The 18,016-nt window shown below is 46.3% G+C and overlaps 1 protein-coding gene across 1 annotated transcript in view; it reads right to left on the bottom strand.

Annotated features, from left to right (window-relative positions):
• SLC36A4 (solute carrier family 36 member 4) overlaps positions 1-11,296 on the bottom strand; it is a 261,549-nt gene extending 250,253 nt beyond the window's left edge. Inside the window, exon 1 of the mRNA XM_019496431.2 lies at positions 11,215-11,296. Coding sequence (XP_019351976.2) covers positions 11,215-11,242 — 28 coding nt within the window. The 5' untranslated portion in view covers positions 11,243-11,296. The remainder of the gene's footprint in view (positions 1-11,214) is intronic.
• Between the last annotated feature and the right edge of the window lie 6,720 nt (positions 11,297-18,016).

Here is an 18,016-nt window from a genome sequence, read left to right as displayed (position 1 = left end):
AGCATCTTCCCTCCTGCACCAGTTCTGGGGCTTTAGAGACACCTTGTCCTGACTTCTTGTTAAGAATCCTGGGAGCTTCAAAAAATACATATGCAGATGAGACACAGGACAACTTAGGCTGGCTCCATCTCATGAAGGGCGGGGCCACACTCATCATATGCAACAGGCTGAGAGAGGGCAAGAGATGGATTCTGGGTGAACTGTTTGGGGCTCTGTTTGGTGATGTTTGCCAGTCACTTAAGGCTGGGGAAGAAACAAGAATCAGTGCAATAGAAAGAAAGGTGCAGCTCAGCTGTGGGAGTGAAGAGGAAGTAAAAAATGTATATTCACCTTGCCTTCAAAGAGAGTCAGCACTGAGGGGGACTGAGAACAACAAAGACTAAGTACAGGAGAACTATCATGTGTCTTGTGAATATACAGATGCATGGTAGCGCTCCTGTGATAATTACCTAGTGGGTTATAACCCCTACTAAGGGAAGAAGAGAGTGATGACAGCAGAAAAGGGGAACAGACAAGTGAAATGGAAGACAGTGACAACAGTAGCAGCAGTGGGTCCTCTAGCAGAAGCTAGAGTGACAATGGTGAAGAGTCCCTATGAACTGAGTACCTGACCCTGGAAGTGGGGTATGAATAGATGTGAAGGGAAGACTGGTCAGAGAGACCAGATAGGACTGAGTGTATATTTTGTGTGTTTTGTGCATGGTTTGTGGAGATTGTAACAGGTACAGGTGGCCAGCAGACCTTTGTACAGGTGCGCAAGTGCACGGGAGCACAGGTGTGGTTCTAATGTAACGGGATCAGTTTAGGTATATATAACCATATATAGAGAGAGAAATATATATATATTTTTTTTTTTTTTTTGTAAAAAACTCCTGTGATTATTGTCCATTGTGTTCAGTCTTCCATAATGCTAGTTCTTTTTAAAATCTGCAAAGTAGGCTTTGCTTTTTTCTTTTCCCGCTAACAGGTAGAAGGCAGAAAATGCTCCTTCCTCTTTTGTCTCTTTGTCAGACCACTGCTTCCAAACTATTCAGTGCTAGCATGGAAGAATAACTAGAGAGAGGCAGGGGACTATAGAAGATGAGTGCATCTTCTTGGAAAACAAGAAGACCCAAGACAGTTACAAGGAGCATTATGTGGGCTGGAGAACCCTCAGAGACTTGTACCCACACCTATATATGCACACCACAGTACCCTGGACAGTCTCTAGTGGCCTGCGACAGCCCATGTTCCTGCCTTTCCAGCACCAACTGAGAATGAGCCAGAGCCAAGCTCACAGAGCACTGCACTGCTGCCAGAAGCCACCAAGAAGCAACAGGTGCTTTTCTCCAAGGCACAGACGCTGGAGCTGGAGCAGTGGTTCTGGCAGCAGTGGTATTTGTCATTGTGCCAACAAGTCTGTCTCCTTTGAGGGGAGCAAAGGGTGGTGGGAGCAGGGTGGAAGGAAGAGAAGTCAGCCAGCAGAGCCAGGGCAGGCAAGCTGAAGCACTCGTGGGGACATGGCTTCAGAGAAATTATTCATCTTTCAATTTGCCCTTGGGTTTTCTCAGCATGGCTTTCCCATCGTCAGCTCCATCACTGCAGTCATTGTGAAGGTATCCTGTCAGAGCTGTCAGTGTCCCAAGTCAGTCGGCACACTGACAAGCACTGCTGCTGCCAGAACCGCTGCTCCAGCTTCAGTGTCGGCACCTTGGAAAATAGCACACCCTGCTTCTTTTTCTTGGTGGCACCCAGAGGCAGTGAGGGGCCCCACAGGCTCAGCTCTGGCTTGCTCAGTTGACATACACAGCATTAAGGTGCCTTAAGACATCTACACATCCCTTAAGGTGCCTCAACTATTCACACCTAAATTTGATATCTGCTTTATGGAAATATCAAATTTAGGCATGACTAGCCTAAAATTTGCCATTTTTAAGACATATTAAGGGAACGCATGTGTAGACCCGCACCCTTAATGTGCCTTAGAATGATGATTTTAGGCTAATCATGCCTAAAAGGGGCATGTTAAGATGTGCCCACAGAATCATGGAAAAGTGGAGCTGAAATGGACCTCTGAAGGTGATCGGGTGCTTGTACACGTGTAAGAGGTACAGTTCTCCCTAAATTGAAACAGTGGGTTTTTAATTGTGTCATTTTAAAAAACCCACCGTTTCAATTTAGGGACTTCCATGACATCAAGTGACGTCAAAATACATCACAGCTCCCCATCAGCTCTCCTGCCTCCCCTGCCTGCTCCCACCCCCCCGCCACAGGCTCCATCAGAAAAAAACGGTGAGGGGCCTGATTTTTTTTTTTTTCCCCAGAGCCTACCTGCCTCTCCCAGGCTGGGTGCTAGCACACGGGTGCCACCTTGGGGGCATCACTGCCATGGAGGGAAGGTCCGGGGTCCCCCGCAGCTCAGGGGCCACTTGGCCCACCAGCAGCTAGCCCCCCTGGCCACTTGAGAGGCAGGTAGGCTCCAGCACCTCGTGAACTATCCCAGCCACCTGGGACTGTCTGGGAATGGACTGGCTTGTCCCTAGGGCAGTGCGGCAAGGCAGTAGGAGGGTAGCTGGGTGTGCTGGCAGTAGAAGGTGGCGGGGACAATGCATGGGCTGCTTGAAGCCCGCCAAGCCCAAGCTTCCCCGAGCACATTTGGGCTTCCAGCACCCCATGCACCATTGCATTTTATTATGTAGCAAACTAAAATACCTCCAATCGGTTTTACCTTGCTATGTAACAAAGTAATTTAAAGTGAAATACACTGTCAAAGGTGTACATCATCATGTAATTAAAGCGGAAGATGCCACCAAATGTGTAAACAATAACGCCATTAAAGCGATGCAAAAGGGCAATTAAGCCACTTTAAACACCAGTTTTGTCACATGTACAAGCATCCATCTAGTCCAACTCCCTGCCTGAAGCAGGATCAGCCCTATCCAAAGCATCCCAAGCAAATCCTTAACTAACCTATTAATAAAATTACACGGGCCAACCTGTCACACAGCCACAAAGCAATCTAATCTGCCACAGGTAAAGCAAGTGGACAACAGTGGTTAACGTCCTGCTGCTGCATGTGTTGTTAAAATACATTCAAGAGATCCAAGGAAGAAAAGTATATGGCTGAGAAGGCTGAAGGAATCTGACAGTTCATTAAATATGACGGCTGAGTACTAGTTCTAAGGATTTGACTAAGAAAAAGTCATAAGAGATTTTGGCAAGAGGTATTTCAGTGGAGTACAAAGAGACTTAATATGACAAAAGCAATGATTTCAAAATAACCTACACAAATAATCCCAAATTATAGTGACCACAAAAGAAAAAACCCAGCAGGAAGTCAAGCAATTTAAAGCCGCTATTACAGCTTCTAGCATTGCAAAGTACATTCAAAGTGAGAAGACCCCCATGATGTTCCCGTTAAGAATAAATTCAGAATACTTCTATCCTCCTTGTAATTTACATGAGTCTGTTTCCCTTGCAACCAACAGCACTGCATACGAGCACATAATTCCTGATGCCACTGTGTAGTTATGCAAATGCAAGGAAAATATAAAGGAAGGGAATCAAGTATGTTGACTCAAAAAAGTAAGTCTACTGCCTGCACTGCTGCTCTGCCTGCACACTTTGGATTGAGACAGACTGTGTGTACGTACTGTTCTCAGGCACAGACCATTTGTAAAAGACAGCAGAAGCATGTAGTTTTTCAGAGGGAGGAAAGGGGCATTTCTGATGGAGGAAGTGTGAAATAATGCTGCTTCGTGGCCAACAGGAACATCACATTCCCCTAAAGTATAAAATCTTGGACTAGACAACAGGCTGAATGATGAGCTACACTCCCCCCGCCCCCATTCCACAAGTTTTAGATCAAAGCAATACAAATTTGAATAATTTTGATGGAAGTACAATAAAAAATGTACATTCCCTCTGGTTATCAATGCTCCATAATCCACATTCAGAGAAACTGCAACTGCTCCTTTGCCCCTGTAGCAGGTCAATGACATTTTCTTAGCAAAAAAAGGTTAAAAAAAAGGTTTGCTGTGGCTCAGGACACCATGTGTGATCTATTTAATCATCCAAATTAAACATACGTTAGTAACAGTTCCACTTCTACACCTCTGCAGACACCAACAAACAGCTCAGCCTTAGGTGTTGATGGAGCCCCTTGCCTGTAGAGGTACTGAGCTTAGGCAAATATCAGTTTGTACTGCAGGAATGTCCAGAAGCTCTAATTTGTGATCAGGACCCCATTGTGCTAATCACCAAACATCAGGTAAAGAGACAGCTCCAAACAGCTAACAATTTAATTAGAGAATGAGACATGTTTAGGCACAAATAAAAAACCAGGTAAGAGATGGTTATGAATAACATAATAAGCAGCACACACAATACAGAAGCTGCCTTGTCTTTGACAAATGTGGATGAAGACAGGTGAGTTTTAAGGTGGAAGCTGGATAAGCAAAATGTAGCTGCTCCAAGGAGTTTTCTTTAAGGAAGCTTTGATGCCATTTTTTTCTGAGGGACACAAGGAAAGTGCTAGTAGAGAAAAAAAATGACTGATGGACAATCGTCTCTTTCTTCTGCTGTTCCCCCATCTAGATAACTGAGTGGCATAACAGTTCAATCAAAGTCAGAGGACAGACTAACATCTCAAAGCAACATTTTAAGCTCATCTGCTTAGTTGTTTGTCATTCCATTTTGCAATTACCTTTCAGTATTATTCTATCTAACAAGCTATGATAATACAGGTACAACTGGAACAGCTTCAGAATATTCCTCAGGCTGTTCTACCTTTAATCTATACACAAGTCCAGTTCACCTGAAAGAAAAAAGGCAAAAAGCAGCACCACCAATATTCCCAGGGGTAATTTTACCTTCCAAACTACAGAGCTATTATTACAAGCTTGTCTGATCCCCTGACCTCCTTCTACCTTTCTGTCTCATACTACCCAGCCTCAACACACATTATCCTCAGTCTCTTTTTGTTCAGAATACCATGCTCCATTTGGTTCATATGAACTTGGGCACAAACTCTTTGGCTACACAGTGGCAAAAATCAGGGTTGGACCTGTAATTTTTACCAATGTATCTCTAGTGATGGCAGCACTGGTAGAAGCAAGGTGCAAGTAGAACATGGTACGTGACTTAACCATTCTCTACCACTGTGTTTTCTGGTCCTACTTTGCCAAAGCATTTATGTTACTCCAGTTATTACAAATGGATATGTAACATACATGATCTGAGCACACGACTAGTAAAATATCAACTTACCAGTTTTCCCTTTAAAAAAGCAGGCCAGGTATACCTAAAGAAGCCTATCCAATTTCCCCTCTACAGTTGGGAGAACCTGACAAGATAGACAGGAAATTTCAGGGGGATGAGATTTCCTGTGAAACAATTTCTGAAAAATCTCATTTTGGGAACAATGACAGTGTTTCCAGAATGACAAATGCTTCCCAGTGCAAGCTATTGAATGAAATCAACATGATTTTTGCCTATTTTGTTTCTGTCTACAGACAAAGCCTCAGACACCCTGCTATAATCTCAGAAGTTGAATCCCTACCAAAGGCAGAGTTCTCAACACTTCCAGGCGCCAACTCTATAGTGAAGAGACTAGAAGCACTAGGGTGTCCAGCCAAGAGCAATCTAGTGAGGAGAATGGCCTGCCTCAAAGCTGTGGTTGGGAGCAGCAAACTGACTTCCAGGCCCCAACTCCCCAACTCTACAACAAAGAGGCTAGAAGCCCCAGGGTGTCCAGCCAAGAGCAGTCTAGTGAGGGAGAATGGCCATGCACTGGATCTGTGACCTTGAATGCCTGGCCTCCCAAGTAATTCATTCAGGCATGGGGCTAGGAAACCAGTCACTCTGAATCCTGCCTGTGGTCCAACACACATTTATCAAAATAAAAAAGTTTCTGCAAAATATTTTTGTTTTGACAAATCAGCAGTTTCTAAAGAAATTGTGCTTTTCAGAAAGTTCTTGATCAGCTCCAGCCATCTCTCACTGTCAATGAAATGTGAGTTTCATTTCTTATCTTTATCATGTTGTTAAATACTATACTAAACTGGAAGGGGATATATTTTGCCTGTATACATCAAAATAGGACTTCAAAAAGATTCAGGATATAAGAGTACAAAACATGTCCTAACATACATCATCTATCGACTGATCAGCACAAATACTGTGAAAATCCAGAGCCTGATAAGTAGACTCTAAAGAAATGTCCTCTTGGTAGAGTTTGATGTTCAGGTGTATGTAAGAATCTACATCACCATTATATAAGGGCCCTGCTCCTTGGAGGCGGTAGCAGCAGAGGCGCAGGGTGGTGGTGGCGTGGTGCTGGCGGCGTGGTGCTGGCCACACCTGCCCTTCTGTCCCCTCCATCATTCTTCATGGGCAATTCACTAGTATCTTCATAAAAAGAATTTGTATAGTGTGCAGGCCGGGCCCCGATCCCGCCGCCAAGTGCGAGTCGGGAGGGGCGATCCGCGGCCCACCTTTGCACACGCGGGCTGTGGCCAGCAGCCCGGGCACGCGGGGTCGGAGAAAACCGGCGGCGAGCTAGAATTAGTCACAAACACGTAGTGGTTGATTGAAAAGATTGTTTACTTACACCCATAGATGGTAGTGGTGTAGGCTGGACAGGTTTCCAGGCGCAGCTCCGCTTAAATCCTCGCTAGAGGACTACGACAAATTCTGTTTCACAGAGTTGTTTAGGCTCCACGGGTTCGGCAATTCTTTCCCACGGAGTTGTTTAGGCTCCGTGGGTTCGAAAATTGGGTTTACAGGAAAGGGATACGTCTTGGATTGCGCTCGGTGACGGAGAGAGGCTAGACGCGGTTCGTTCTTTTATTTCCCCTCCGGAGTAGTTAAAGCTCCGTGGGTCCGATTGTTAAGCCTCTATTGCCTGCTTAAGAAAAGCGTTGGGTCCGTAAGGATCCGCAGCGCTTAGAGATCTTCACACAGCATGAAGTCTCCTCCTCCTGGTTTTCGTGAAGTCCTCCAACTTGGGCGGAAACCACTCAAGCCTTTTGTACGGCTAGCAAGCCAACAGCTAGCCACCACGTGTGCCTACATTTGGAACTGGCCAATAATGTGGTGCGAATCCAAATACAAATGGCGGGAACTCCTTTGCAACGTGCATCACTAGTATGCAAAGAAATGCACCCTGCAAAGAAGCTGTAATTTGGCGGGAAATCCCCCATTGCACCAGAGTTCTCTCCCGCAGCAGAGAACTCTATCATGCAAAGAAAGCTACAATCGGCGGGAAAATAATTTAGCAGTGCTGAAGCACACACAAACAAAAAAAATCACAACTTTGGGTGACATATAGCACAGTACATTTACCAACTTATAAAGCAACACTCCATATAACATTAAAAAAAAAAAAAATTGTGAAACGAAGAAGAAATTTCTCTCACATAAATAAAGATTAGTTGAATGAACTTGAATCAGAATTCAGAATTACTAATTCAGATTATAAACCTAAAACTCTTACTCAAAGGAAATAGTTTGACTCATGCATACATGTCTGCTCTGAATAGATCAGAGGTTCCCAAACATTTTCTTACTGCATACCCACTTGCAGATTTACCAGCTGCCCACATAACCCTACCAGCATACTTTTTATCTCTTATTTTAACACCTTAAATACCCATTATTATAATAACTTAAATCCGCCATTACACAAATTTCTCCCATATACCCCCCAGAGATGTCTTATATACCCCAAGGGGTACATGTACCACAATTTGGGAACCCCTGGAATAGATTGTTACAAAACTGAAGCCTTGAAAATGAAGAGAGCTAGTTAGTTTTGTGACTACTGAAAGCACTGTGTACTTAAGTGCTGCTTATAGTACTGCAGTATTAGCTACCCTAAAACAACTTCTCACCATTTTGAATGCTTTCAATAGCAGCTGCCTCTTCTTCACTGTTTCCGGTGAACTTAAATGTAGCACATATATTAAAGTAGATGGCAACATTTAGTGTGCACTTAGTTACAACATTTAGTGTGCACTTAGTTACAGTGTAAGCCAGTTACAGTTTTAGCTCAGCAGGCCAGGTGAATGGTATGGAGCCAGCCTGTGGGCCAGACCAGGCCTCGCACCTAGCTAGAGCCCAATTCCTCCCAGGTGGGATCAGGTTCCACGGGCCTCACACTGCCCCTACCTGATACTCAGAGGCATCCCATTCAACTGGTTAGTCAAATTAACCAGCAGTACAAGACAGACTTGTTACACCTGCTTATAAGGATTATAAAGGCAAAGTAACCTTCGCTAAATACAAGCCAAATCTAGATTTTACTAAATAAAAATACTTCTGAAAACATACAATAGTTACATAATAAAAATATTATTTATTACTTGACTATTATAGTCATTTAAGGCAGGGGTTGTCAACCAGGGGTATGCATACCCCTGGGAGTACTTGGACTGGTCTTAGGGGTATGCACAGGTGGGTGGAGACGCAATGCCGCCGCCTCCCAGAAGCAGGGCCAGGGCAGGGTGAGGGCAGCAGCACCCCTCTGCGGGGCGGGGAAGCTCACATGCAGTGGCCACCGCTGCCACACACTAGCCTGGTGAGCTTCCCTGCCCTGCAGAGGGGTGCCACTGCCCTTACCCCAGCCTGGTGAGCTTCCCCACCCTGCCCCAGCCCTGCTCCTGGGAGTTGGTGGTGCTCCGTCCCCACCCACCCACGCGCCATCCCCACCTCCCTGCTTTGTGTCTGCCCGCATGCTATCCCTCCCCCTCAACATCCAGCCATGCACTCCCTTCCCCCACCCGCTTCCCCCCTTGGCTCAGTGTGCGGCCGCCGGGGGTACTTAGACTAAAAGTGGTTGAAAACCCCCTGATCTAAGGAATCTAAATTTCTTCTGCTCTTCTCTGTAAAGGTTTACTGGAGAAACCCTTATCCAGCTGGCTACAGTTAAACACAGTAGAACCTGTTCTTCCACATCACATGAAATGCATGAACTTTCTCTAAACTTTTGACTTTAGAAGGAAAAGACTTTAGAAGGAAATACTTCTTATTGACAATGGAAGTAATGCAGTAGAATTTCACTTTAACTGAGCTAAGTTACTGACAATTTTTACGCAGAAAGATTGCATATAAAAGCACTGAAACAAATATGTATGTAATCCTTTAAACCTATATATGAAGATGCAAACTTCTAATTTAGCCTATGACACATCACAAAATGTGACATATCCTGCAACGTATCTAGCATATGGTAACTTGGACATTTAATGAAATCCCCACTGCACATCTAAGTAAAGTGGAAACAGTGTGCTACTATATGCACATAAAGCTTCTTAAATGTTTCAAATGATAATACACTTGTGACACAAAAGAGATAAGGGTTAATCAAGGGAAACTATCAATAACGGTTAAACTGCCTAATATCTAAAAAGTGAGATCTGGAGACCAACTGTAATGAACTTTATCTCAAAGTTCCTTGCTCTAAAGCCCATGACAGTCTGCTCAGATTCCCAGTCTGAAGTTAGAAAATATCTAGACAGTGCAAAATTCCTATTGCAAAAGGGCCTGGAAGAGAATTAAATGGGGATTTGAAGAATGGGGAAAGCAGAATATTGATTCAAATAGTGTATTACAACAGCAAAGAAGAGGAAGGATATGTTTTAGGTTTCTGGCTAAAGAGTCTTGCCCCACTGCTCAGGGTTAGACTGATGCCATAGCCAGAGTGAGGTAGGAATTTTACCCCATGGTCAGACTGGTATGGACTGTGGGGGGTTTTGCCTTCCTCTATACAGGGGGCATGGCCATTTACCCAGGATCTCTTCAGCATATACTGACAACATTTCACAGAAGCAGGGCACTGGCTGCTGTGGTTCCCCTGCTTTGCCTATGGCAGGTAGGGTATTAGGTCTGTGTTGTGTCAGGGCTGACGGTCATCTTATGTAGAGTTTAGATTAGGGATTGTGTAGGATGGTTTAGATAGGGATGGTTCTGTCTCAGGCAACGAGCTGAACCAGATAACCTCAGGAGATTCCTTCTAGCCCTACTTCTGTATGAAAAAAAAAAGAAACCATCTGAAAAGGGATGTTCTCCTTCTGTCTAAGTTGCTAAATTGAAGCTCAGAGAAGAAGATTACATTTTGCAATATAATGTCAAGCCACCACCAGTCTCTCTGTAGGGCAGGATATAAATCTAGAGAATAAATAGAGAGGTCAGTCAACCTGGGGACATTTGAGGAGCGACTGAGTGGTACCTGCACGGTGTGGGCTCAGGCTTTGTGCAGACATGGTAAAATGAGCCGTACAACCCCCCTGTAGGTAAGCACTTAGCCAGTGCTGGGATGCAGGGCTGCCTCTTATTCTGGGAATACACTGAGACTCTGCATTATCCCTCATTCCCTCCATAACAGCTCTGCCTCGTGGGTTGTGCGGCTGCCCCTACCTGCCCCCCACCTTTGTTTGTTTTTGGAAAAAATGTCTATTCCAGGTCAAGTTAGCCCAATCAAATCCTAATCTGTTTGAATCATTCAAGAACCATATGTGGCGCTGCTACTGGCAACCATCCTCCCCGCCACCCCCGCCTGGGTCTTCAGATACTTCCAAAACTTCTGGCACACGTTCTACGTGCAGGCCTTTCAGATGCCCCCCAAATTTTGCTCGCCCTCAGCTATACGGCCGCAGGAGCAACCGAGGGAGGGGGTCTCCCATTTCCATCGAGGGTCTCCCATTTCCATCGAGTTGGAGTGTAGCACTGGAAGCAGGCCACACGTGCAAAGTCTCTGGGGACCAGCTCACCCTGGGGAAGGACCCGGGACATGGCTGTGTCTTAGGGACATCCTCATGGGCAGGGGGTCCTTTGTGAAAGAGGTTGGAAGGAGCACAGCCCCTGCCCCACGCACCCCCCTTCAGGCATCCAAGCACCTGTCCCTGCCCTTCCCCCTAGAACCCGCGCCCCGCCCACCCCGCCGAAGGGGGCGGAGCCTCGCAGACGCCCCGCCCCCCGCGCATCCCCGCCAGGGGGAGGGGGAAGCTCCGGCCGCTGAGGAGGGGACGGCGCACCCCCATGCCGCAGTGCAATGGTATATCCCGCCCGCCCAGCGCCGCGGCACCTCCCAGCAGCGCAAACCATTCCCGGCCGGGCGGAGGGGGAGCCAAGCTCCTCAGCTCCCCCTGACGCCCTACCTCCGCGGTGCGTAAGACGCCACCACCCTCCGCCTCCACCCGCCCCTCCGCCATCTCCATCCAGCCCCGAGCACACTACCCAGCTCTTCCCGGCCCGCCGCCTCCATCTCCCCGCGGTCCCTCTGCTCGCCCTGCCCGATGTGGAGCCGGCCGGCGCAGGCGCGATGTGCGCATGCTCAGTACCATCCTCCCCCTCCCTTTCTCCTCGAATATACCATAGACATCAGCCAGGAAGATAGACAGGACGTGCAAGGAGGGCGGGGGCAGTGTTGTTCCTCCGGAGCTAGTAGGAGGCTCCCCGGCTGCGAGGTGTTGCGCAGCGTTACCGTGTGTGCGGTAATTACCGTATTTGTACGATAACTTCAACTTTTGCAAAGTACGATTAATAATAGTAAAAAAAAAAGTGATCAAAATACCCGATGACATATGCAAAGCCCTGTCACTCTGAGAACATCTTAACTGACTGTCGGGTTTGCTCTCAGCTCTTTCTTGCAACTGCTTGCCCCTAAATAAAGAAATGCTTCAACTTCGATGAGCCACGTCTCACTCACTCACTGGAAGGTACAGGAAGCAATGCAAAGTAAATAATAAGACGTATTTGCATAGAACGTGTAACTATATTTAACATTGATCTATATATAAAGACATTCAGGACTCGTAGTAAAGATGATATCTTTTAGTAGACCGGCAAGATTTTTGCAAAACAAATCCTTTAATTGCGAGCTTTCGGGCACAAATACCCTTCATCAGGCACTGCAGAAAAGATTGTAAAAGTTCTCCTGGGTAGAAATGAAAGTCTCATAAAAGATATAATTTCTACTACGAGTCCTGATTGCCTTTTCCTCTAGACCAATACGGCTACAACCTGGATACCTATATAAAGACATATATTTAAAATAATAATAATAATCCATAGTTATTTGCATACTCATTTGCATATATTTTCAGTTTGCATATATAGCCAGTTTTTCAGCAAATGTGATCATTATGTGCTTCCAATACAATAATTTCATATATAAGACTTGGCAACACTGGTGCAGCGCCTCCTCCTGGCCTTGCATCCCCTGGCACTGCAGGCGGGTTTCCTTCCTCTCAAGGACCGGGGGGGGGGGCCAGGAAATCCTCCTCCAGCTGAGAGCCTCAGGGAACTGCAGCTAGGGCTGCAAGGGAGGCTTTTAGTGAAGGAGGCAGGCTGCTGCCACAGCACAGAGCTTGCCTGCAGCCCTGTTGCTGGTTCAATGATAGACACCTGCCACAAGCATCCTTGCTTCTCCCATATCACCAAGTCCCTCATGGCCACAACAACCACCACAACTTCCTCTCAACCCTAGACAAATGGCAGTATATATTGTTGCAAAAGCAACACAAAAGTAATACTGGACCCTTCCCTCTGTTCTCTTCAGGTGTCCCAGTGCAGGGGTGCCCAACCTTGTCGCAGCAGTGGTACAGTCACCCACCCTGGCAATCCTCAAAAAGCGTCTTGACGCCCACCTTGCTGGGGTCATTTGACTCCATCAGTCTTTCCTGCCCAAGTGCAAGGGGGCTGGACCTGATGATCTGTTAGTTCCCTTCCAGCCCCTTAAAACTATGAAACTATGAAACCCCTGATCCATGGGCCACATCTGGCCAACAGAGCCATGCTAGGCAGCCTACAGGGCTGCCCAGAGTCCCAGAAATTTGGCAGCAGGGAAGCAGCAGCCACTGACAGCCATCGCTCCACTGCTGCAAAAAACAGCACACACTCAGTAAAGAAAACCAATGATAACGTTGTTAAAACTCAGCTGACAGTGAACATGACTATAAAACATGTCACCAACATGGAGTAAAGATACTGATAGGAACCTACCACTTCTTTTTTTTTTTTTCTTTGATCTTCATCAAGGCCAAATCAGTTCCGAGTTCTATCAGGCAACACCCAAAAGTCAAGTTCCAAAATTTGACTGAGCAGAGCTCATCATCAAGATTGTGGCCCTGCCACCAGGCAAGCATCTTCCCTCCTGCACCCATGGATCTGGGGCTTTAGAGATACCTTGTAAGGACTTCTTGTCAGGAGTCCTGGGATCTTCCAAAAATGTATATGCAGATGAGACACGGGACAACTTGGTCTGGCTCCATCTCATGAAGGGCGGGGCCACACTTATCATATGCAACAGGCTGAGAGAGGGCAAGAGATGGATTCTGGGTGAACTGTTTGGGGCTTTGTTTGGTGATGTTTGCCAGGCATTTAAGGCTGCGGAAGAAACAAGAATGATTACAATGGAAAAAAAGATGTAGTTCAGCTGTAGGAGTGAAGAGGAAGTCAAAATGTATATTCACCTTGCCTTAAAAGAGAGTCAGCTTTGAGGGGGACTGAGTTTAATGGGTAGTGGGTATAGAAGCACTAGCATGTTTTTGCGTATAAGATGCATGCTGGTGTTTCTATATTATAAAAACAAACTGCCTTGTGGCATATTTTATACCCTTGATAAACGGGTGGAGGCACAGAGCGAGGTACTACTCTAAACTCAGTTGTATTAGGGAAGGCTGCTAAGGTATGGGTGAAATCACTAACTTCCTGTTTTAGCTCTGCACTTTTGCCGAGGGAGTGTAGAAGCTCCTGCAGGAAATGGCAGGGGTCAGGCGGATGACAAGGGTGGTGGTGCTGTATGGATACCTGATGAAGTGTCAGGGGTCCCAGACAACCTGCTTGTGTCCTACATCAGAAGCACCCTGTGGCAATGCAGGAACTTTCTGATGTACAGTTGCATTATGCTCAAGCAAGTGGAGTGTGTTAAAATGTTTCTGAGCTAACTCCAGTCCTACTACGGGAAAGCAGTGGGAGAGTACAGAGAGAACACAGCCAACTCCACCTGGAAAAGGGACATATGGCACAGGCTGTTCAAAGTCCCTCTGGAAAAGGAAGTGGACAGAGAGAACAAAGAGGACAGTGACACAACTGGACCTGAAGACAGCGAGGAGGACAAAAACAGGAGCAGCAGCAGTGGAAGAGACCACAACATCGACAGCGACAAGGACTGTGAATGAACTGAGAAGGGAAACCCCAAATTGGGGCCAGGACTAAAAGACTGTGTTTGGGATAGGGAAGGTTAGAGGGCAGGTTTGCGTGGGCACAGGGGAGCAAGTGCAGTTATTGTAACAGGTGACAGGTTTATTAAGGTGGTTTGGAAAAGAAAAGGTGCAGTAGAAGTCTATGATAAAGGATATACATACACACACACACACATATATATATATATACACACACACACACACACACACACACACTTAAATATATAGATGGATAGATACATTTTAATTTTAAAAATTGCTCCTCTGTTTATCATCCATTCAACTCAGTTTTTCTCAGTGCTGACTCTCTTTGCAGGTATGGTGGTATACATTTTTATTTTTTCTTTATTCCCTGGGGGTTTCTGTTCCCTGTGAGAGGGTTGAGATCCTCAAGGTAGAGTTTGATCCTAAGCTGAGTGGAAGGAAGGTGAGGGAGAGAAATAGAGGCTAAGGTTAAGCAGAGGCTGGGTCTGTGGCACTTTTGTTGCCTCTCTATTGGGGATGTGTGGTGCTTATGATATGAAGGTAGTGTTGCTACCAGTGATTTTGTACAATGCACTGGTCTTCTGCACTTCTATGCATGTCACCCACAGAATCCAGAGAGCCATGTGCTTCTTTTTGGGGGGATCCAGATGGGAGAAGGTGGCTAGAAAGTAGGGCTATGTGAAGCTTCAGTCCCTGATTTGATTCAGTGGAGATTCAGCCCGATTCGGTGGCCAAATCTCTGAATCTGAATCGAATCAGAGGACACTTTAATCTCTCTGAATTGAATAGCAACCCTCCGAATCAATTCAGAGAGATTCGGAAAGATTCGGAGATTCGGACATAGACACATCTTCAAATGTTTTTCTACATACCTCTAGGTAGCAGGGGCTTGTGAGTGCTGTGATGCTGGGGTGCATGGAGTGTCTCACAGAAGCACGGGGGACTCTCCAGCATGCTGAGCAGCAGACCCGGAAGTGGAGCAGAAGCACTTCCAGTCTATTTCCAGGTCCTCTGGGGAGTACACTACCCCCCCCCCCCCACTTCCCCTCAGCTCAGTGACTGGTGCCTCTTGGGTCGGGGGGGGGAAGGCACCCAGGGTTCCCCCATGGACAATTGCCAAGCCAGGAAGGCCTGGGGGGGTAGGCTCCCAGCACACTCCCTAGGGGCCCTGGAAGTAGCCCAGAAGTACTTCCAGTCCACTTCTGAGTTCACCGCTGAGCATGTGGAGGGCCCCACCGCACTCCTGTGGGACGCTCCATCTGCCCCAGCATTGCAGCGTTCACAAGCCGCGTCTGCTACCTTGAGGTAATTAGAAAAAACTTTTAAAGCCGTGCCTGTGTCCGAATCTCTGATTCTCTGAATCAGCATCAAATCTTCAGATTCGGATTTGATCAAATCGAATCAGGACAGTGATACGAATCAACACATTGAATCACTGTCCCTGATTCAGGCCAAATCCAAATAGAATAGGGCCCCCTTCTCACACCCCTACTAGAAAGACCCTGTATTAGATTAAATGAACGGGGTGGGCAGGGGAATGCTAGACATTTTCCTGCTCCTGTGGGCAAGGTACATGAGCCAGATCTGTAAAGCTGGTGATGGGCATAGCTAGTAACATATTTTCATAGATTCATAGAAGTTAGGAGTCAGAAGGGACCTCACGAGATCATCAGGTCCAGTCCCCTTGCTCTAAGGCAGGAAAGACTGCTGAGGTTAGATGATCCCAGCAAGGTGTGCTTCCAGTCATCTTTTGAAGACCTCCAGGGAAGATGACTGTACTACCTGGCAGGAGTCTGTTCCAGATTCTAGACACATGGACCGTAAAGAAATTTTTCCTTATGTCTAATCTGAAGTGACCTTCTATCAGTTTATGACCATTATTTCTAGTCTTCCCCTGGGGTGCCTTGGTGAACAGATGTTTTCCTAACCCCTGATGTTCACCCTTTATATACTTAAAGGTTGCCACCAAGTACCCCTGAGTCTTCTTTTTTCCAGGCTGTACAGTCCCATGTCCTTCAGCCTCTCCTTGTATGGTCTGTTCATCAAACCTTTAATCCTTTGTGTGGCCCTCCTCTGGACTCTTTCCAGCTTCTTTACAACCCTCTTGAAATGCAGCACCCAGAACTAGATGCAGTACTCCTGTTGCAGTTTCACCAATGCTGAGAAGGGAGGGAGGATGACATCCTTAATGTTTGAGATGCATTGGTTGATGCATGCCAGAGTGTTGTTTGCTTTGTCAGCTTTAGCATTTCACTGGTGGCTCATGTTCACTTTGTGGTTGATCATGACCCCCAGGTCTCTTTCAGTTGTGGTGCTGGCTAGTGTGGCATCACTGAGCCTGTAAGTATTTTGTGGATTATTTCTTCCCAAATGAAGCACTGTACATTTCTCAGTGTTAAGCGTCATCACATTTAGATCCACCCATTTTACAAGCCTGTCCAGGTCAGCCTGTATCCTCAGCCTGTCTTCCAGTGTGACAGCAGTCCCCTAGAACTTGGTGTCATCCTCACATTTTGCCAGTACGCTTTCTATACCCACATCCAAATCACTGATAAAAATGTTAGAAAGCACCGGTCCAAGTACTTAGCCTTGTGGGACATCACTTTGCCATGTTGACTCAGTTCCATCTATTATCACTCTCTAGGTCTGACCTCGAAGCCAGTTTCCACAGCCACTGAACTGTGAAGTTGTTGAGGCCACAATTTCTAAATTTCAACCATGAGGACTGTAGTGGGCCAGTAGGGGGTGGTCCTTTTTGAAATCGAAGTTTATGATGTTGACCTCATCTCCGTTATTCAGGTGGTACCTGATCATAGGAGATGAGATTGGTCAGGCATGACCTGCCTGCAACAAAGGCATGTTGGCTGTCTTTTAGAACACTGCCTTCAGTTAGCCTATCACTGATGGATTATATGATAATTTTTTTCCAGGATTTTTCCAGGGATTGAGGTCAGACTGATTGGACTATAATTCCCTGGGTCCTGCTTCCTTCTTTTCTTGAAGATAGGTACCACATTGGCCCTCTCCCAGTCTTCTGGGACCTCTCCTGAGTGGCATGAGTTCTTGAACAGCTTTGCTATTGGTTGTACAATGGTGTCAGCCAGTTCCCTCAGCACTTTTGGATATAGTTCATCCAGTCCTGCTAACTTGTGGATATCCACCCTCTCTAGGTATTCCTTCATGAGATCTTTGCTGATTATAGATGAGTAGTCACCCCCACATTGTCCATCCTGCTTCATGTCAGGCAACTTAATATTGTTGGTCTGGTGGATACCGACACAAAGTATTCATTTAGGAGTTTGGTTTTCTCCTGAGTGTCAGATATCAACTGTCCCATTGCATTCATTGTTTCCCTTTCCCCCCCTTGCTTCCTGTGCATCTAAAGAAGGATTTTTTTTATTGTCTTTGATTACAGTTGCCAGTTTGTATTCCGTTTCTGCCTTTGCTTTTCTAATCCACTCCCTACAGGTGTGGGCCCTTCCTGTGTACTCCTCCTTGGGGCTGGGTTTTTGGTTGTAGCCGTGTTGATCTAAGGACATAGGCAGGTAATGCTCTTTGGGTAGAACCTTGCCTGCTCCTCCTTGGGGGTAATGCCCAGCTTCCATCTCTTAAAGGCTTCTCTTTTTTGTTTTCAGGAGGCTCATGATGTTCCTATTGAGCCAGGGCAGCCTCTCAGCCCTTTTGTTACCTTTCTTACAAACAGCAATAGACCTCCTTTGTGCTCCAAGAATCGTATCCTTGAGGAACGACCACTCTTCTTGAGCTCCCTTCCCCATCAGACCATGGTCCCACAGGGCCTCATCCACCAATCTCCGAAGCTTGTAGAAGTCAGCTTTCCTAAAATCAAG

The sequence above is a fragment of the Alligator mississippiensis genome, chromosome 1 (assembly GCF_030867095.1).
Source record: "Alligator mississippiensis isolate rAllMis1 chromosome 1, rAllMis1, whole genome shotgun sequence".
NCBI lineage: Eukaryota > Metazoa > Chordata > Crocodylia > Alligatoridae > Alligator > Alligator mississippiensis.
The sequence above is the reverse complement of the archived record's forward strand: the minus strand, read 5'-3'. Positions and strand labels throughout refer to the sequence as shown.